The 19,736-nt window shown below is 35.2% G+C and overlaps 2 protein-coding genes across 8 annotated transcripts in view; one reads left to right on the top strand and one right to left on the bottom strand.

The window, feature by feature from the left end:
- LOC125654534 (uncharacterized) overlaps positions 1 to 1,682 on the top strand; it is a 10,054-nt gene extending 8,372 nt beyond the window's left edge. The window contains exons 4-6 of the mRNA XM_048884519.2: positions 468 to 565; positions 1,010 to 1,145; positions 1,345 to 1,682. Of these exons, the coding sequence (XP_048740476.2) occupies positions 468 to 565; positions 1,010 to 1,145; positions 1,345 to 1,531 (421 nt within the window). The 3' untranslated portion in view covers positions 1,532 to 1,682. The remainder of the gene's footprint in view (positions 1 to 467; positions 566 to 1,009; positions 1,146 to 1,344) is intronic.
- LOC125657206 (threonine synthase-like 1) lies at positions 356 to 19,736 on the bottom strand. Of its 7 annotated transcripts, none has more exons than XM_048887879.2 (11): positions 19,502 to 19,736; positions 13,200 to 13,340; positions 12,110 to 12,924; positions 10,403 to 10,473; positions 8,911 to 9,015; positions 8,232 to 8,343; positions 6,803 to 6,968; positions 6,279 to 6,530; positions 5,004 to 5,094; positions 4,440 to 4,764; positions 356 to 596 (listed from the first exon to the last, which is right to left on the bottom strand). In XM_048887879.2, exons 1-10 carry the CDS (start codon positions 19,640 to 19,642, stop codon positions 4,442 to 4,444), a joined length of 2,217 nt encoding a protein of 738 aa, XP_048743836.2. In that variant the 5' UTR covers positions 19,643 to 19,736; the 3' UTR covers positions 356 to 596; positions 4,440 to 4,441. The 7 variants fall into 7 exon arrangements, with proteins under 7 accessions (XP_048743836.2, XP_048743834.2, XP_048743835.2 ...); XM_048887877.2 differs by having other exon boundaries at positions 4,414 to 4,764; positions 19,502 to 19,717; XM_048887878.2 differs by lacking the exon at positions 356 to 596 and adding an exon at positions 2,163 to 2,350 and having other exon boundaries at positions 4,414 to 4,764; positions 19,502 to 19,717.

Genomic DNA, 19,736 nt, shown 5'->3' with positions numbered 1-19,736 from the left:
TGTTTTATTTAATCAGAGTTATGGATAACAAACATGTTTATTTAATCAGAGTTATGGATAACAAACATGTTTTATTTAATCAGAGTTATGGATAACAAACATATTGTATTTAATCAGAGTTATGGATAACAAACATGTTTTATTTAGAGTTATGGATAACAAACATGTTTTATTTAGAGTTATGGATAACAAACATGTTTTATTTAGAGTTATGGATAACAAACATGTTTTATTTAATCAGAGTTATGGATAACAAACATATTGTATTTAATCAGAGTTATGGATAACAAACATGTTTTATTTAGAGTTATGGATAACAAACATGTTTTATTTAGAGTTATGGATAACAAACATGTTTTATTTAGAGTTATGGATAACAAACATGTTTTATTTAACCAGAGTTATGGATAACAAACATGTTTTATTTAATCAGAGTTATGGATAACAAACATATTGTATTTAATCAGAGTTATGGATAACAAACATGGTGACGCTGGGTTTTCCGGGAGCTGGATATCCAGTGAAACTTTCATCAAAAGACTGTGTTCTGGGAAAGCTGCCGCTGGTTAGTGTATTGATAACAAGTTCTCCCAGTTCTATAATTAGAACAATTTTTTTTTAATTTCCGAAATTACTGGTAGATGAACCTATAATCACGGCCAAAAAATATTTGTAAATTGTTGATACAATATTACATTGTATATATTAAACTAAACGACTATTTTGCGAATACAAATCGAAGTTTGCTGATAAAAGTTTGTTTAAAGCATTAAACTGTAAAAATCAGATAGATTCCTTCGTCAGAAGCATTTAATTACATCATTTATTTTGTCTGAATGTTTGCAGCAAGAATTGTTCATTGGCAAACTACAGACTTTTAAAAATTTCAATCAAATTTTGACCAGTGATATTGGTTAAAAGTATTGTGCAAATACATGTAATACACTGAGATTAAGTATTTATATCTTGTAGACAGATTCTATTGTTACATGAATTTTGTGTGTTCCAGTGTTGAACAAATTAGTCCCCTGTGCGAATGACAAGCGTGTTCGAAACAACCTCATGAGAAGTATCTCAAACATGTCCAATCTTCCGGAACCGACATCGGACTTGTCTGTAGAGCAGGCACAGAAAGCAGTATGCAGGTAACTCATAAATGTACTATACCAAAATACTACTGAAAGTATTGAATACACAACAGGTAATTCAGACTATACACATGTACCAAAGTACTACTGAAAGTAATGCTGAAAGCAATGACCAGGTTCTCATACTATACCAAGGTACTACTAACCATTACATTGCCCTCGTAGCCACTGCCAAGTCTACAAATGTTACTTTCAGATTCCTCAAAACTACCCTCACAAAATTTCTGAAGATCATACAATCTAGCTGTGACGCTGAAGGTTTCCAGGAAATGATGAAACTAGTGACAGACATTTTGAAAAATTCAGAAGACTATGATCTTCCGCTAGAGGGCGCTTGTTTAACAGACGTAGAAGCCGAGCTGGAAAAGCGGTTTCAATATTGATTGGTTTGATGTCAGCAAGTTTGATTTGTGGATGATTAGGAAATTTTTTAGACTGAATGATGATGATGTGTAAATTGTTGGAAATGAATGAAACGTTTTAACTGAAGAAATTTTTATGCTGATTGTTGAATTAAAATCATTGGTTTGGAAACATAGTTCACTTCTTTAAAAGTCCTGTTTATGTAGGGGTCTATATGTTGATTTTTTAATGTAGACCACACACATACTCCTGAAAGTAGATAAATGTACGTGTCAATTGAAACCAAACTGTGATGCGAATCCTGTGAAAAGTGAATAAGAAGCACATACTGTACATGTAAAGCACGTCTTCTGCAAAGCAGACAAGTCCTCCATAAAGCGGCTATATCAAGAGACAGGACCACCGTAAAGCGAATGAAAGTCCTCCATAAAGCGGATAAAAGTTGTCCATAAAACGGATTAAAGTCCTTCATAAAACGGTTATATCAAGAGACAGGAGCTCCAATATTAGAGTGGATAAAATCCTCCATAAAGCGAACAAAAGTCGATTACACAAGTCATTTGTAAACTAATGTTGTGTATGCATGCTTAACTTTCTTTAAAAATGTGCAATTTTATTCAAAAATATCTATATTCTCAAAAATATGTGATTTTAAGGTATGATTTCAAAACAGATTTCCCCCCGAACGGTGGACATTTTAATGAAGACTTCACATGCATTTTTGTATAATCTAATTTTACTTTCCACTAGCACATGGGACGATTCTAGAGATGTCAGCAAGATTCTTTATCTCTCGAAGATGCGTCAATGGTATATGTATGAGGAGTCACTGAATAATTCTGAAATGATTGTATGATTTTGAAATGAAACATAATACCCCATAGACGATTAAGTGCTTCATTTTCAACGTAGCACTAAATTAGTCACAATTTATCATACAACAATTGAAATTTTGAATAGAAATAATACGAATTTTGAGGAGAGACACCATCACATTATTAACAGAAAATTGAAAAAAGAAATTATTACAACTTAATGAGCAGTGTCTGGGGAAATTAATCTCCATTCTGTCTAACTATGTCTCGCTTTAAATATGTGTTCAGTCCAAAAATGACAAATAACATGTGACCCTACAACTCGAAAAATGCATGGAAGGCTTGTTATTAACTGGTGATTAATTACAAATTTTGACCTAATTTGCTGTACACATTAAGTATAAACATATTTGTGTTTGTTTGCAAAACAGAACTAATGCACTGCTTTATTTGAACTCTTATTGGTAAATTCTGTACTTTACATGTACAGTATAGTGAGGAGAAACACATCATGCTGCTAGGCCTGTAAGGCGTGTGTTACAACTTCCCTGTCCTAGTTCTGGTTTCCTGTACTGACTACAGAACACCAATTTGGTTAGATGATACACTTGTAGGAGTGTGGTTGAATGGTTTTGTAAATTTGTACAGTAAAAATCTACAAACATAAACAGGGAGGCATCGATTATTACAAGCTTTTTATTATCTAACTCTCATCCTTTTTCTCTCATGTCCAACAGATTTTACAATACATGAAATGTACTTCCATAGAAACAACACAAATAATGACCGATTTAAACATGATCAGATAATATTGATACTGACTACTGTAGATCAGGTCTTATTTGCAAGATTTTTATTTTCGCGAAATAAAAAAAAATCAAGCTTTCATTGTATAATCTATCGTTTATACCTACAGAACCAAACAATCACAAAGAATTCTTATCACAATTAAAAACACAAAACCAAATTCGCAAAAATAAAACTGCCCGCAAATTTTATACCCGATTACAGTTTACAGGGGGAAAAAAATTAACATTATGGCTCAATCTGTCTGTGCTGACAGTACAATTACATTTGTGTATCAGTTGAACTAATACGTTTTGTAGATAAGTACAAGTTTCCTATGTGCTAAAAATATACTGGTTACACTGCACACCAATAAGATCATATATGGCTGGTGACTGTTCAAGGCATTCTATGTGCATCAATTACAAAAGGTAAACCAATATTGATTAAAAGGAATAAATCAATATTGATTAAAAGGAATATATCAGTATTGATTAGAAAAAATAAATCAGTATTGATTTAAAAAAATAAATCAGCTAATGTGTTACATTTCCGTATAGGGTGGTGTTTTATACATCACAGACATTAACACTCGGAATACACCAGTTCCACAACACCTAGACCTGACAAAGTCCCATTTCTGTTCAAAGAACTCTCTGTACAGCTTAAAATTCAACTACAGCTGTTTCATAAGTATTCTCACACACTAGTATACTAAAGTGTAAGTATATGTACTGTATGAAGTTTTGAGATATATCTCTGATGGTCAATGAGATACATAATGTAGTACATATCCAGCTTAAATTATTAACATCAAAATAAAGACTTTCGAAACCTCTGTAGACATATTTTGTACTCTTCAATCAATCTTTGTAGCTTATTTGTGATTTACAGTGATTTTTTTCTACAGAGAATCATGTATTATATGATATTTTAGAGATTTTGCCTTCGATATCATCATAAAATGTCCCGATTCACCACTGCTATATGAACTTATATTTCATTTGAGCAGTCTGACAATAAGGTTTGGAAACATTAAACGAGTGATGAATTTTTTTTACCCATGTAACAAGGCAGAGGAGCTGGTAGTCTTTCACTAAATTAATCATGAACTTTGTCATATCTTATTTTGAATGAACGAGTGCATCAGATCCTACAGAGGAGTGAATGCATCTACAGTATCCCTAAACTCAAAAGTCTGGCTTTCATCAAGTCGGGGGCACAGCTGGGAAATGTACAGCACACCTGGGAAATATACAAAGGATAGGTACATTGCACACTACTCTGATGATTATACTTACAAGTAAAAGCAAAGAAAACTACCCACATCTAAATCTTGTGCGAGAACATCTTAATTGCCCTTTCTACATCCTCATAGCTTGGATTCAGCACTTTCTCACTGACCGACAATGACTTCAGACTCTCTTCTAATTTGCAGTGCATGCTGGGAGAATCTGTGATTTTGTGAGCCATGTCAAATAATTCTGACACACTCTTGTCTTTAATGTCCTTCTTGTGCCCGAGGGCTTGCAGAACTTGAGGTGCAAATTTTGAGTAGTGCGCGGTGGCATTTATGATCATGGGTACGTCCCCATCGTTGACGAGATCTGCCACAAACTTCGCAATTGCTGTATGTGGATCCAACAGATATCCTGTCAAAGACAAAGCAAAATCAAATCAACATCTTTTTGATAAAATTCTACTCAGATATAGAAGGGGGGGGGGGTGTAATCGAAGGAAAGATACACAGTAAAACTAATAATGATGATTATAATGAATATACGCTGTTTTGAGTGTAACTTTACAGGGCAATATACACTGTAGAGGTGCATCACTTCACAAGTTAACATACACTGTACATGTAATTACTTGACAAATGTAGTTTTCCTACCTGTTTTTTCAAAGCATTTCTTGATGGTCTGCGCACACTCGGCCTCGGAGCACCATTTTCCCACTAAGAATTCCTGAATGTCTTCTAAAAGCTACGTCAAATTTAAATGGTAAATATAAACACATAAGTGTAGACTCTTTCCTCTGTAAACTGTTAAAATCATCAATAATCTTGGGAGAAAAATGTCACATCTTGCAGTGTTAAAAAAATTCACCATAACAGTGAAACATCTGATCGATATAGAAAAAGATGTGGTGGTGAAACACTGATGTCCTTATATGGCAATAAAGTTGATAGTGGTTTTTCAAAAGTAGGTCAAATCCCAAGCTCAAGGCATGAGATCAGAAAGTTTGGTCCTCAAAGAAGGGTCTTGTCACAAGAAATATACATGTGAAATATGAAAGCCATAACACTAACTGTTCAAAAGTTATGGCAAAGATTTTTCAAAAGTAGATAAAACCCACAGGTTAAAGGTCATGAGGTCAAAAAGTTTAGGACCAAAAGAAAGGTGTTGATACAATGAGTATACATATGAAAAATGAAAAACCTTATCACAAACCATTTAAAAGTTCTGTCCAAGGTTTAAGATGTTGTTGACAAGGAGACAGACAGATCATAAACTATATGCCCCCAAATCTCCAATTATGGAAGCATAAAAAAATTCAAACTGATCCTAACAAGTTGTATAAATAAGGACTTGACAAAATTCTATCACTTACCACCTAATTATTATTGGCATTGTTAAAGTTTTTTAAAAGAAGGTCAAACTCCAAGGTCAGGAGGTCAAAATAAACACATGAAATATGAAAGTCCTACACTTTATATCATTTGGAAGTTATTGGCCTAGGTTAAAGTTTTTAAAAAAAATAAGTCAAACCCCAAGGTCAAAAACTTTGGTCCAAAAGAAATGCCTTGTCATAAGGCATACATACGTGAAATATGAAAGATTAAAAAGTTATGTCCAAGGTTAACTTTTTTGTGGGCAAAAGACGACAAACAGATAAACATTTCAAAAACTATACACCCCAAATTCATTACAAGTGAAATAAGAAAGTCCTATCACCATTCATTCAAAAGTTATATCCAAGGTTAAATTTTTTGTGGGCAAACAGACAGACAGGTAGACGGACCAAAAACTATACGCACCTGAATCTCTGATTACAGGTGCATGAAAATTAAACACATCAAATGTACTACGGGACGTTATCACCAAAGAATAATTCTTTAATTCTTCAACTTTATTCAAACACTAAGATTAAATTTTATTTTACATACCTGGCCAGTTACTTCGAAACATTGATTTTCCTCCAGGTTCTTGAAACACCTGCGCACAAGCTCATGGTCCCGGTTTGACATGTGGTACAGGAAGCGTTCTAAATTTGAGGCTTTCAGTATATCTATGGCCGGGGACTGTGTCTTCTGAATTTGACGGGATCTTATATCGTACATTCCTGAATTGATGAATTCTGTGAGGGTATTGTTAGTATTGGATGCACATATGAGCCTTCTGAATGGAATTCCCATAGCCTTGAAAAACAAATGATTGTTGATTGTAGTGTATTTAACTTTTGAGTATAAATGTTCTCCCATTGTAGTAGAACCAATACACAAAATATTACAAGCAATGTGAATAAAGTGCACTGCTAGGGTACATGAAATGACTGTCCGCAACTTTATATCCAAGATATCAATGTTTGTTTCATTGGCAAGTAATCATACAATTACTATAATCATATAATTATACAATTTTCCAGAAAAGATTTATGACGATCAAATTTTTTTCCATATAAAAAGAATACCTGCGAGTAGAAAGCTCCCAATATGTTTCCGAAGTTCCCTGTGGGAATACAAACATCGACTGGATCCCCTACAGAAATGACCTTCTGCTCTACAAGGTCAAGGTAAGCAGACACCTGGAACACGATCTGTGGAAGGAGTCGGCCCCAAGTGATGGAGTTTGCGGCACTGCAAAACAGGTATCACTATAATTAGATGTGATAGGGGCATGGACTTACAGGTAGATATCTCAAATAATACACCTAGGCTTGAAACAGTAAAGTTTTGGACACACAGACAGATAGACAGGACAAAAACAATACGCTCTCTGATCTTTGATCATAAAAATGAAAAAAAAAAAAAGGAATCAAAATATTTAAAAAGGTATGATTTTACATGTGAGGGCAATTAGATTGATGAAAATCCACACACCTATTAGTAGATGGGTTAAATCGCTTAGTCAATCAATATTGTTATAATTACATACTAATAGCAGAACAGCAGCCTAGTGTCATCAGGGACATGGAGAAGATTGATAAAATCCTTCATGAATACGAGCATGGGATTGGGAAATTCCACTAAGGGGACAAGATTGCAGTCTAGAACAAGGCTTTGCCGAGTCTATGACATTAACTCTTGTCCCAGAGGTGAAATTTTCAAATCCCACACGAGTCAATAATATAGGATTATTTTTCTCTCATTTTATCTACAGTTTAGTGCATGAATTAAGGAGCTTTGAGAAAATTAAAAATCATCAACATCCGAATTTGATTTGAATTTTTAAAAATATAAAAATTAGTCAGACAGAAAGAAGCAGATATCGCTTACACTTCTTGTGTAAACTTAAAACACAAGGCTGTCCATCAGAAAGCTACATCAAATTGAAATTCAAAGGAAATGGTACAAAATATTTTACTTCTATATGTAGCTTAAATGTCATAGCAGTGTAAGACAGAAAAATCATACATGGCTGTCTCACATGGATAAAGTCAATCTCAAACTGGTGATGATGTGAGAAAGAAAAATATCACATGGGTTATAAGTCAATCTCACACTGGTGATGATGTAAGATAATTAAGAGCAGTCACTCATCAAGGTGTGAAACACCCATTTCATTTCTGTACAACTCTGGAAGTCCATGAAGATTGGATTTTTTAATTAGTTGTAGGGAACAAAAATACATACACCATACTTCTAGGAAAAATGAAGGTGGGAAAAATAGTGAAATAAATAATTCTAATATGCAAGACTGCAGTTATTGCCTTCCTTTCGTGTTTTGATTATAGTCACTTACTCTTTCCTTTCATTAATTGTCAAAACATGGGCAGAGTTTATAAAAACAACATAGAATACATCATGTAAGTGTTGGAACAGACAAATGGTAATAACAATCTTGCATATTCATTATTAGTGATGATGTTAGTATTAGAGGTGATGTTAAGATGACCTTACTTTTTATACCTAAGTTTCAAATTCCCATTAGCAGACAACCAGCTGGCCAGATCCGGGTCCCGGAACGCTCTTTTGACCATGGATTGGCACAGATCAAAATCTCCCTCTATACCTGGGGAATATTTAGGCAAATAGCCATCAGCACATAAAAAAACAAGACATTGACAGATATCTATACACTATGTAATACTGTAAAAAGATATGACAAATTCACATCTAAATGAATTGTATATTTGATAGACAAATTTCTAGTGGTCTTCTTACATGTAAAAGACTTTAAAGTGCATGCTTGACTAGCCAATTTCTTGAGGCTTTCTTACATGTAGGTTAGATAGGCTGTACATGCAAATTTTCTCACCTAACGGGTGTACATTTCCTCACACCTGTACATTTCCTCACCTAACACCTGTAGATTTCCTCACCTACAAACTTGTACACTTCCTCATCTAACACCTGTATATTTCCTCACCTAACACCTGTACATTTCCTTACCTATCACCTGTACATTTCCTCACACTTGTACATTTCCTCATCGATCACCTGTACATTTCCTCACACCTGTATATTTCCTCATCTATCACCTGTATATATCCCCACCCCACACCTGCACATTTTCTCACACCTGTACATTTCCTCACACCTGCACATTTCCTCACCTAACACCTGTATATTTCCTCACCTAACACATTTACATTTCCTCCACTCATGGCTGTCATCTGGAGTTTCTGAACCTCGCTAATTCCATCTTCAGGATAGAGCACCATAACACCAACACCACTACCCTCTGTATCATGTACAATATAAATATAACATACAATGATGATATATATAACGTACTGTATCATATACAACATAACTCATCATATTACAGTGAACATTCATTTCTCATCATAATTACATACAGTCAAACCTCGTTATCTCGAACTAGATGGAACCGAGAAATAATTTGGAAGATATCCAAGGATTCAATGGTAAAATACTTTAAGAATAAATTGTTGGGACTTTTTGAATCACTTGGACATATCCATGGTATTCGAGATATCGGTGTTCGAGACACCGACGTTCAACTGTATATGTACATGTACTATGTACTCAAATACAGTAAATAACATTTACGTCTTCGCATGATTAAATAAATTATGTACAAACTATTTACGTATACATATATCAGTCAATGATATTAAGATTTGCAAACCACAAGCCATTCGGGCAACCATTTTCAGGAAATCCACATGCCTGAACTCAATTTCACTTGCCCGAAAAAATGTAATTATACGCATGCAAAATCTGAATAATTTTCAAGACAAATCCGGAACAGAATGAGTGAAGATGCGTAATTAATGGTAAGAATGACTTTGTTTGGGGCGAGTTATTCTAATTCTATGACTTGAGCATGCGCGTAATATTTATTTACTTCCGATTGTCAAATTAAAACTCCGAAGGGTAATTTTTTTTACAAGCCAGTCGGACTTGTTGCCAAGCGGATTTTACAAGTCTGACAGGAAAATCACTGGCCGCGGGCGTTCGGACTACCGTTCATTTCGCAGACTGATATAGTATGTACAGTAACAGAGATTCTTAAAGCCATGGATCCTCCGGTCCTACCAGAACCAGCAAAACCAATGTGAAATCAATATATCTGATAAAATATTTTGTTATCATATAATTGAATATAAAATACTAGGCCTATATATATAAACAGTAAATAACATCATCATGATTATAGAACTGTACTATACTACTATGTATACCAGTGACTTAGAAAAAGTTAGAAATGTTGAATTTTGAAAATTATTTTATGTTCAATTTAATAGTTTAAAACCTTCAAGACATCTGACACAATGTACACAAGAGCAACATTGATTTCAAAACGAATACATACTAATCACAAAAACGGGTGACTCTGGACTGTAGTGACAGTGACCATGGTGACTGTCAAACTTAAAATTTTGATCATATTTTCAAAGTTACCAATATTTTTCTTCACAAGCTTAACATGTTTGATAGGAGATTGTACTTGCTAAATGAGTTATTAACTTAGAATTCAGTAAGTTTAACACCTAGTTCTACATGTTTGGTAGTAAGTCAAACATACAAAAATATTGTGTATTATCTGGAAATTTATGTGGACAATATTATTAAAGGCCCAGATTATCATGATACACACGAACCTGCATGTCTACGGAAACCATCGAGAACAGCACTTCCTGTGTCTCCAGATGTGGCTACCAAAATGATGTACCTACAGTAAAAAGTTCAATGTATTAAGTTATTTCTCTCTCTCTCTCTCTCTCAACCTTTACAACATTCAATGATTGTAGTCAGATAGGTTTGGCCAAGTTACAAATTACTGATTACAGTATGATTGATTCATTGTAACTTGTTTATGTCTGATGAAAATTTTACACTCATATGGAGACATCACCAAGACCAGTGAAGGGCTTCAAATTTTAAAAGCCGTAATTTGCTTGGCACTTACGGCCATTGAGCAGTGAGGGTTCGGTCTTTAGCATGCCACACCTAATGTGACATTCATTTTTAAGTCATGTCCGAGGATTTTGATATATTCATACATAATCAATCTGCATTACTACCAAAGTTCATCCCGAAATTCCATATACTTCCCAAGATATACAAAAATAAATTCGAAAAAATGAGTATTATTTTTTGGTTGACTTTTAGCTGTCATTTTGACCGGTGTCACTAATTGCACCTGATGCCGAGCGTTTGGCGATGGAACTGTCACTACCTGTTTTAACGACTTAGGTCTGTCGCGGCCGGAATTCAAACCCCTGCCTTCCGCATGCAGGGCAAACGCTCTAACTTCTAGACTACAAATTACTGATAGCCCTGTGCTTACAGTGCTGTGAGGGAATAGAAAGCCATGTATCTATAATGGACATTGCATTACATAATATATTTCACTTTCATGTTCTACTACATTGTATGATTAATGTTCAACAAAAAGAGATTATCATAATCAGTGACCAGTCATTTATCATGTATACATGTATAAACATCTGAAATTGTAATATGAGCAGCCCCCTCCTAAATACAGGTTACCCAAATTAGCCAATGTAAAGAATATGTAGAAATGAATTCGAAAAAAATGTCTATTTTTGGGTCGACTTTTAGCTGGGCCTTGGCACTATAGACTAAACAGAATGTTTGAGGATTGCAACAAGCTAATATGTTTACGGTGTGACCGTTGAGACAAGCGAAGACCCATATATCTTACAACACGACTTGAGACTCCATACTAATTTTTATCAATATTGATTCATTATAGCATGTACATTATGCCAAGTCTTTATGAATATACTGTCAGAATATACAAATGTCTTATTATGTCTATTTTATCTAAACCACATTAACACGATTTGACGATTTATAATAATGATGTTAATTATGGTAGTTAGTGATACCGGTCAAAATGACAGCTAAAAGTCGACCAAAAAATAATACGCATTTTTTCTAATTCATTTCTGTATATCTTGGGAAGTATACAGAATTTCGGGAGGAACTTTGGTAGTAATGTAGATTGATTATGTATGAATATATCAGAATACAAAGTAGAATTTTATATCAATTGGTTTATTGTTTTTACATCGGCTAACTTGGGTACCTATATTTAGAGTTCTATACCTTTACCCTTTAATAGTAAATTCGACCCCCAAGCGATGCAATTGCCTGTGAACCACAGACACTTATATCGCTAGGGGCCTAATTACTATACGAGTACTATATATAGTAATTAGGCCCCAAGCGATATAAGTGCCTGTGCTGTGAACTAAACTCAGTAAACTTTAATAGAGCTCTATGTTACAGAGTTATACAGATGAGTACTGAGACCAGGAGATTGATGTCAGATAACTCACCTGCCATTGTTGTTCAGAGGTTGATTGTGTCGGAGAGCGTCCACAAACATTTGGGGCATCAACTGAAGTGCCCCATCTTTAAAAGATGCTGTAGGCCCATGAAATAGTTCTAACAGAAACTGATTGTCCTCCAAGTGCCGGACTGGAAAAATCTTCTCACTACTAAACGTCTCAGTGTTGTATGCACGATCAATGAAAAGTCTAAGTTTGGATGGATGGAGATCACAGGGGTTAATAAGTCTCTCCATGATTCTCAAGGCTCGCTCCTGATACGTCAGGTTGACGAGACGGCTCCATTCTCCCTTGGACAAACACGGAATCTGGAGAGCCGGTACGTAGAGTCCACCATCTGGGGCCAATCCTTGTAACAGAATCTCACCCAACGACGTCCTGTCCTGGGAACCCACAGAGTTTTTATCCTGTCGTGTGGACACATATCCATGATCATCTTCCAGCACTTTTAACGCCTGAACGACTTTCTCCGACACACATTCCGGGCTGTCGTCTTCCTCGCACAGTATTCGGACGTCATATGCTTGTTCGTACGATTTTTGTCGATGATCCAGAATGTCTGTCAGAGGTGTTCCAATCTCTTGTCCAACTATTCTGTCTACTTTCATTTTGTGCAGTCTTTCGAGAATTCCTTTGGCAGGATAGTCCAAGAAAATAACATAACCTGTGTTTGCGATATACTGCATGGCGTCATCATGGAGTGGATTTGATCCTGTGAGAGATATAATGCTGTTTTCCGCCTTCACCGTCATTAAAGCCTTGCCTTCCTCCTCGATAAAATATTTAGATCCTTTTTCTTTCAACTGAAAAAAAAACCATATATGTAACATCTAGTATATTAAATGTTGCTATATATGCTGACCAAAACATACTGCACAGCTTCAAGCCTTCAGTAAGAAGAGATAAAGGAAAAGACCAGGGCTGGTCAAAATAGTGTTGTCTCTAAAATTCAGTGGCCAGGGACATTCTCTACCAATGGTGAAGAATGCAAAGGGCCCCAGAACTTTTTCTAATGTCTGTCTATGATAAATGAGCAGATCTGATCATTCTAAAATTAACATGCATTAGGAATACCTACCTTTTCTGACACCTTCACTCCCCACAATGGTTCTAGGACATCATTATCGATGTCAATGGAGGGTCTGTTCAACTTCTTGGCCAAGATCCGTGCTACCGTCGACTTGCCACTCCCCGGGCTTCCCATCAAAATTATATTGTACTGAAATGACAAATGAAATGTTTAATCCACAAGTATTACATTTTCACAATAAAAACTGACAGGCAATCTCACAAGGTAGAGTTATATGTACAATAGATGTCAAAAGTTTTCAAAAAGAAAAATCCAGGGCTCGAAATTAACATATGCCCATCAGTCTGTGACTGGTTAAAAGTCTGGCGGACTGACATACATTTGTTTTAGTCAGTCCGATGGGACTGGTTAATTTTCTAAAGCATCATTTTGGAAAATATACTTATGAAATTTTATACACACATTTGGCATTCTTCGATCTGTAAATATTAGACGAATCTGGTTCGTAACTATAAATCTCACATTTAAATGTTACAATATTGTCTGAGGCATATTGAGTTAAATTTCATTTTAATAACATTAACGAAATATGTTTAATTATTTCTGGAAAACTGTTGGACTGGTAAATTTTTCTGCGAACTGGTTGAAATTATACCCCATCAGTCTGGCTGGACTGGTGACATAAAAAGTTAGCTTCAAGCCCTGAAATCCATTGTATTTTAGAACATGTAGCTATTGAATCATATGAATGCTGTTGAAATGAACATATTTCATTGACACAACATCAAAAGCAATAGACACAAATTAAAAAAAATCTTTGATAGCCCTCTCTAAATACAACAAGAGGCCCAAGGGCCTAGAATCGCTCTTCTGATAAATTGTACAACCCCACCATTTCTATTCTTAGCCTCTTAGTATTCTAAATCTTTAGTTAAATCCTAAGAATTAAAAAAAAGTAGGTCAATGTGACCTACTTTTTGGTTTACACATTTTGAGAACCCAAGAAATATCAACTGACAAAGTTTGATGATTTTAAGCCAATTAGTATCTGAATATTGAAATATAGCTGTCAAATTCCAATCGTAGGTCATGGTGACCTACTTTTTGGTCAGCGAACTCCGAACATGCAAGACCCATCAACTGACAAAGTTTGATGACTGTAGGTCAAATAGTATCTGAAATATATAAATATAGCCGTCCAATTCCAAAAGTAGGTCAAGTTGACCTACTTTTTGGTCAAAACCCTTCGAACATGCAAGACCCATCAACTGACAAAGTTTGATGACTGTAGGTCAAATAGTATCCGAAATATATAAATATAGCCGTCAAATTCCAAAAGTAGGTCAAGGTGACCTACTTTTTGGTCGACACACTCCGTAGACTCAAGATGCATCAACTGTCAAAGTTTGATGATTGTAGGTCAATTAGTGACTGAAATATATAAATATAACTGTCAAATGCCAAAAGTAGGTCACAGTGACCTACTTTTTGGTCGATACACTCCGAAGACTCAAGATGCATCAACTGACAAAGTTTGATGATTGTAGGTCAAATAGTGTCTGAAATATAGTAATTTAGCTGTCAAATACCAAAAGTAGGTCATGGTGACCTACTTTTTGGTCGACACAAACCGAATCAACTGACAAAGCTTGATGATCCTAGGTTTTACAGTGCCCAAAATATGCATCTAAAATTGAAAATGTGAAATTTGAATATCTGCAAAATTCAAAAAGTAGGTCACTGTGACCTACTTTTTTTTATAAATATGTTTCAAAGCCTCAAGATGCATCAACTTACAAGATTTGATGATTCTAAACCTCTCGGTATTTGAAATAACAACTTAAAATATATCTATAAATGATCAGCCATAAAATTCAGAAAGTAGGTCACGGTGACCTATTTTTCAGTTGACGCATTTCAAGGTTCCATGATCCACCAACTGACAAGTTTTGATGATCATAGGCTTCAAAGTGTCCAAGATAAGCATCAAAATTAACTTTAAAATGAATACCTGCAAAATTCAAAAAGTAGGTCACCGTGACCTACTTTTGAGACAACTTGACACAAGGTCCTAAGATGCATCAACTGTCAAAATTTGATGATCCTAGTCCTTATAATGACTAAAATATCAAAGATTTAAGGAAATATAAATTTAGGTCAACTTTGAAGTGACCTTGAGACCACGCCCTTTGCCCCAGGGTAATGCCTAGAACAATTTGTAATCTACAACATATCCTCATCCTTATGTGTAAGTTTGGTGATAATCTGCCCAGTGGTTCTTGAGAAGAAGATTTTTTAGCAACCACTACTTTTGTTTGTATTTTCCTGATTATCTCCCCTTGTTAAAGGGTCACATCCCTCTATTTAGTATGTATGAAAGCCCTTGAGCCAATGATACCCTGTAACAAATTTGAAGAAAATTGGCCAAGGGGTTCTTGAGTTATAGCCCTTTTTCTAAAAAGTTTACGCACACCGCACAAATGGCCATAGCATTAGCTCTTTGAGCCTTCAGCTCAGAAGAGCTAAAAATATATATGGACGCCATGTACAATAATGAATATGAGTCAACAAAAAACACAATAAATGAATTCAACATAATTTGTGTTTACAAAGTAGAGACATCATATTTTTAATTATTATCAAACAAAAAATACAACAGTTTTAAGTAAAATTACCACATGTTTTGATTAATTAAGTTGTAACATGAACCACCAATGTGACAATGATCTCTTCGATAACCAGAACTGCTCCATCGTCACTAACCACAGTTACCGAGTCCAGTGGTACCTACCCTACCTCAAACCGTGGCTGCATGATCAGCGAAACCATCGTTTTCATGAATATTAATGAAATGACAATAATTTTTCTAACAAATCACAGTTTCCGATATTCTAATTACTGCGCCCACAACTAAAATGTGCAGTATTTGTTTACAATAACAGGCAAAAAATGCTACAGGTCTCTGTTTACAGAAGCAAGTAAAGTTTATAAGTATTTGTAAAATGAAATTCGCATTAACAGCAGTGGTTACGCTTGTAAATTCTGTGTTGATAAACTTAATCGTATTCTCAAACTTGATGAGGAAATGCAGAGTAAAGTGGTTATGTTGAAATCCGAAAGACTACAGTTGATCAGACAATCATCTAAAGAGAGTGGCATGACTGCGCATCTTGTATGGTAAATTTATTACACTGGTGAAGTCAACAAAGAAGCGTTCATTAGTTACAACAGCTAAAAAGTGTCCAGTTTGTTCTCAATCGGCAATCTTCAGATTATTCTGCTATGAGCATACACTGACCTTCAAATGATTTTCTTTCCACAAAGAATAAAAATCATGAAAGCTCACCAATTGATTGACTAATAAACATAAATATTCATGAAGTTGAGGAATTTTTTAATCATACAGCCACGGAATTTGACGTGTAAATGGGGACAATAGGCGTGGCATGCGATGATGTAACTGCTCTAGTAAAGAAATATTTCAAATATAAACCACAAAGAAATTCACTCTATATGCACTGTACTAAGCCCCACTTCCATCCCTACCAACAGTTGAACTCATGATCAGGAAACCAAATTTCCTGGCAGTGTATGAGCAGCAAGATAGACTACACAACCATCTTGGCAAGTAAACAAAAATTGTTGTTGATGACGATAGGATTCTCCCCATGCAAGAACATAAATATAGATAAAGTCTAAAAGATCTGGAAAATACAGATGGACATGCTGCATTTTTTCTTTGATTGTCTTGTTGGTCTGGTAAATATTAGTTCATGTAAAATCTATGGCCCCACGGTTCAAGTTTTTAATGGGCCATTTTCAGATTTAATGGGCCATCAACATATTTTGAATGACCATTTTCAATAAATAGCAAATGTGCAGTGGAACATTATTGTTTTAATTGAAACTCTGAACCATGAGCACGATCTTTTCCAACACTCTTTGAAAATGTTTCTACTTTGTTTCAATGTCCCCTTCTCAACGGTATCATTGCTTTTATCGGCATTGGTATTTGAAGACGGTCTCTCGTTGTTTGGTTTTTTTCTTTATGATATTTGTTTTGTTTTTTACTTTCTGTCGTTTCTATATCTGTACTTGGACTTTCGAAACTTAAACGCTAAAGTATAAGCATGAGAAGACGTGATGAGATGTGATGTAAGAGGAAATAGTTTATTGGTTATCTATTTTGATTTGTATTGCTTCAACCAATGAGATTCGGTGTATCAGAATACATAGGAATTAAAAATGAAAGTACAAAAATAAGTAAGTCATACTCAATTCATTCTAGAGGGAAAAAAACATAAGTTACAACAGAAAATAAATGCGCACTTTGGCGCATGGATTAGATAATTCAATGCGCCAATTTTCACCTGAATGGGACTATGGCGCATGGTCTTCCCAATCACTGCTGTAGTAATGATAAATTCATTATATACCCCTTCAGCATTTTTAAATCCACATTTATCAGATTATAGATGTAATCCAAATTATTAAAAACACAGAGATAGTGAAATCATATTTTGTGTACCAGTCTATGCGAAAGACATCGGACCGTTGGACCTGACCGATGTGTTGTGCCTAAGGTCTGATGCGTCATTTTTTACACTGGACCAGAATGTTCGATGTCTCGGTGTCTGGTTTTGAGCTTTACTATTTTGACCCGGAGTCATTTAAATGTTTGTTATAAGTAAAAAATATCACACAAATCCAAATACGTAAATGAATATGATTAAAACTGCATGGACTGTCTAAAGTATTATGCGGGAGGGATCCCTGGTATAGTATTACTAGTATAATAAATAAGATTTCCTTGGTTTTACATTTTCACATGTTTCACTTTTTTACATTAGGTTTTTCAGTCTGACAAAATTTGGTTCGGTCCGGTGTGTTCATTAATTACACAGGACGGAATGTCCTGTGTGGTCAAAAAAACTTTCGCATAGACTGGTGTACGCAGGTTTGTTTGTGGCATGGTCGATATTTTCCACAAAAAAAAACTTTGTGTTGATGCATTGTGACATCATCAGTTTCATAGGATACTGATACAGAATCAGAAAACCATAGTGTTGTGACCCAGAAAATCAGATCACACTGAAATCAGTATCTATAAACAAAACATATACATGGGTATATAATAAATTTAATTAGTGAAAAGGCCAAATCATTGTACTGAAGTCTATGGGAAATCAATTGGTACCCTTTTTTGCTTTAGGAACACCGGTATACAGTGTTTTTGTTAGGAACCGGCCGCCGGCCAATTAGACCGCCTCAGACAACTAAGTTGCCGGTTCAAATCGTGTTTGAAAAAAAAAATTATTACATCTTTTTTTTTTAACTTGAAGTTAGTTATTATTCTCATCGAAATAACCAGTACTTATTAGTTAAAAATAGACTGTGTTTACTAGTTAAATATAGACGGTGCATATCACTTCCTCGTTGTTGAAAGCGGTACGTATCGCGGATTTCATTGGTTGCGAATATCGTGTATAATCTATGAAGGATTTTCATTGGCTGTAAATTCCGAGTCGATGTTGCGTTTTGAATGAACGGGAATCTTCCCAAATGTACCACGCTGACCCACAACACTGATAAAAAACTTTAAAAGATGAACGTGTGAAGAACTGGTGATGAAAAGAACAGTTAAAGACTATTTTCAAATCCAAAGCAAGCAAACGAAGCGATCTAAAGGTTAAAAATAAAACATATTTTAAACCTCAGGATGGGCCAGAATACAGGATTTTGCGTTCCTGATTTTCGAAATTTTCTGGGACTTAATTGATCATGATTCATTTTTACTTGAAAACAAACTTTTTGTTATAGATCTGTAAATAGATCATGATTAATACGATGCTATCGCCGTTTAAACGGCCCTAACACCGACAAATGGAGCATCACTTGAATTAGGTCGCCGCCTCGCCATTTGATTTCTTTGCGCATGACGTCAGCACATGTAAACACAAAATTCCATCGTTTAAACGGCGATAGCATCGTATTAATCATGATGTATTTGTAGAACAATCTTCCGATAACTGAATCCTCGCGTCTTGGAAGATGGGTCCGCGAAATAAAGTTGTAAGAGGTAGGTAAAGCAGCGACACCAACTGGTGTCGCTGAATTCCCACTTTTCAATATGGAGTCCGCTCTGACTCTACCCCGCACATGTCAAATATAAAAGCGGGGGTAAGCGTCTGAGGAATCTCGGATTAGCCCAAAGCATTAACCTGATACTATACGCAAGTTGCATGCATGCTGGTTTTGCAAACATTTGCTTTTGTTTATATACTTATACAACATTTTTCACTTACATTAAAAACACCTTCGTTTTTAATGTACAAACAATGGACAAGTACCTTATCTGAGAAAATTCGGGTGGTTGTATTGAGTTTCCTGCGTTGCTCGCACTTCCTTATGCAGAGAGTGGTTGTAGATGCTATGGCTTTTGTTTCGTAGAAGAAACGCCATAATACACCGCTTTTTAAAGTGGACAACATTCTGCAAAGTATTATGCAATCTCTCGAAAAACTAAGCAGACAACTTTTCCGTCATTCCCGATCTTTCTGAAAAGTTCATTCGTTCAACAAATAT

Source organism: Ostrea edulis, chromosome 7 (genome assembly GCF_947568905.1).
Source record: "Ostrea edulis chromosome 7, xbOstEdul1.1, whole genome shotgun sequence".
Lineage (NCBI taxonomy): Eukaryota > Metazoa > Mollusca > Bivalvia > Ostreida > Ostreidae > Ostrea > Ostrea edulis.
Note: the sequence above shows the minus strand (reverse complement) of the source record. Positions and strands in the feature narration are given on the sequence as shown.